The 1879-nt window shown below is 50.4% G+C and overlaps 1 protein-coding gene across 1 annotated transcript in view; it reads left to right on the top strand.

Moving 5' to 3' along the window:
* Positions 1-28: 28 nt before the first annotated feature.
* CHD4 (chromodomain helicase DNA binding protein 4) overlaps positions 29-1879 on the top strand; it is a 20493-nt gene continuing 18642 nt past the window's right edge. The window contains 1 exon segment of the mRNA XM_017731994.1: positions 29-562. Coding sequence (XP_017587483.1) covers positions 466-562 — 97 coding nt within the window. The 5' untranslated portion in view covers positions 29-465.

Genomic DNA, 1879 nt, shown 5'->3' with positions numbered 1-1879 from the left:
GGGCTGCTGGCCAGGGCACCGCGCTGACAGCCGCCCGGCCGGCCACAGGGCTCCCTTGCCTGCCCCGCTGCCTTGCCTGCCCCGCTGCCTTCTCCCGGCCCAAGGCAGAAATAACCGAGGACACCCGGCTGCAGAGGACGGGAGAGTTTTCCTTTAGGACAGCTGTTTTGGCTTCGTCGCCAGAGATGAGTTGCTGACTCAGTTTAATATCTGGTGTCTTCAAAGCCTGCTTTATCAGAACTCTAAACTGATACTTGCTGCCAGTGTTTCTATTATCCATAGGCTCCAAAGCTAGTAAAGTTGCTGTCTAAGCTTTCTCACAGATCCTCTTGGTAGCACTATTGCTTGGGAGAACGGAGTTCAGGTTTGCTGTAACTTTCTCTTTTTCTTTTCAATGAAGTACTGGCCAGACTGGCAAGAAGACGACAACCTGTATAAGCCCAGGCCTCCCCCGGTGTGGAGGACATGGCTTCGGGCATTGGATCTCCATCACCATGCTCAGGGGGCAGTGATGATGATGAGATGGAGATCCTGTTGAACAACGCTATCCCCCAGCATCCAGGTATGCCGAGCCTGCAGGGCATGCATGTGGAGTGGGGATAATGTTGGTCTCAAGCTGAATATGTGAAATGCATGATGTGTTGGGAATGTAATTTTTTTTTTTCCCTGCAAGTCATGCGTATGTTTTTGCTATCTGAGTCCCAGGGTTACTTTGAAGTGTGAGGCTCGAGGCTTTGTGTCAGGTGGAGCTGACTTTGTTCCAAGCCGTTGCAGGTTGTCAGGGCCTGTGCTTGGAGGAGGTGTAGAGGGTGGAGGCAGAGCATCCGATTCTGACAGGGTACCGAAATGCCTGCAAGTTTGAATTTTCATGAATGGGGAGGGGGAAGAGGGGGTAGTATGTGAAAGGGCAGATTGCCTGGCTTGCTTTCATCTGGGAACTCAGACCGGCTGACGTCCAGAGAAAACTGCCCTGGGCTGTTGCGTGACCCACTTTCCTTCATCACCACACCCAATTATTGAGGTTTCTTGTGGTTCTTGCTCTGTGCTGCTTGCTCACCTTTGTTTTTTTTTTTTTTTTCTAGTCCTTGTATCTTGCTTTTTGCCTCGTATTTGCATCCTCATCATCAGCATGAGGCTTGCATTAGAGCCTGGGAATTCTTCTTGTTTGTGGGGCTTTTTTGTTGCTTTGGCTGTTGATGACCTGCTCTGTGGACATGGATCTGGGTTCTTCACTTCCTTGTGAAAAAGGAGTGATGTACATAGTGAATTGTAGGACAAGCGTGGGTTTTTCTACTAACTCATGCTGGAGTGTTGTAGTGTCATATAAGAGAAATATAAGAGAAATGTAACTGGAAAAGGGAAGATGGTGTTATGAACTTTTGGATTTTTGTTTGTTTGGCATTTTTTTCTTAAGCGTTGACTCTAGAGTTTTCTGGCACCTCTGAGATCTTGGGCAGAAGGGGACTATCAGTAAGGAAAATCTTGCTGAAAAAAACCTGGTAAAATCACTGCAAAGTGGAGAGGTTTAGGTGGTACCTTGGAAAGGGTGGGTCATTAGAAGTTCTAAATCAGAACTTGGGGGAGAAGATGCATGGTCCTTGAAGGACCTGGTGTTGCAGCACCATGGGAGCAAAGAGACATCCATTGGTTGGGAATATGGCAGGGGCCAGGCATGGGACCCCAGGTTCTGAGAGCTCTACCTCTGCTGTTTCAACCCTGGCTGCGGTAGCTCCTCTGACCTGTGGCTTCCTCCATCCTGCCCAGCTCGGGTGGTCAGGAGGCCATTTTCCCTTGGAGGGAGAAGGAGTGACTCTGGCTGTGTTCGGTGGGCGGGGCGGCAGGGGAGGGCGGGTGGGCGTGGGGGGCCCGCAGCAATGCC

The sequence above is a fragment of the Corvus brachyrhynchos genome, unplaced genomic scaffold (genome assembly GCF_000691975.1).
Source record: "Corvus brachyrhynchos isolate BGI_N302 unplaced genomic scaffold, ASM69197v1 scaffold3, whole genome shotgun sequence".
Classification (NCBI taxonomy): Eukaryota; Metazoa; Chordata; class Aves; order Passeriformes; family Corvidae; genus Corvus; species Corvus brachyrhynchos.
The sequence above is the reverse complement of the archived record's forward strand: the minus strand, read 5'-3'. Positions and strand labels throughout refer to the sequence as shown.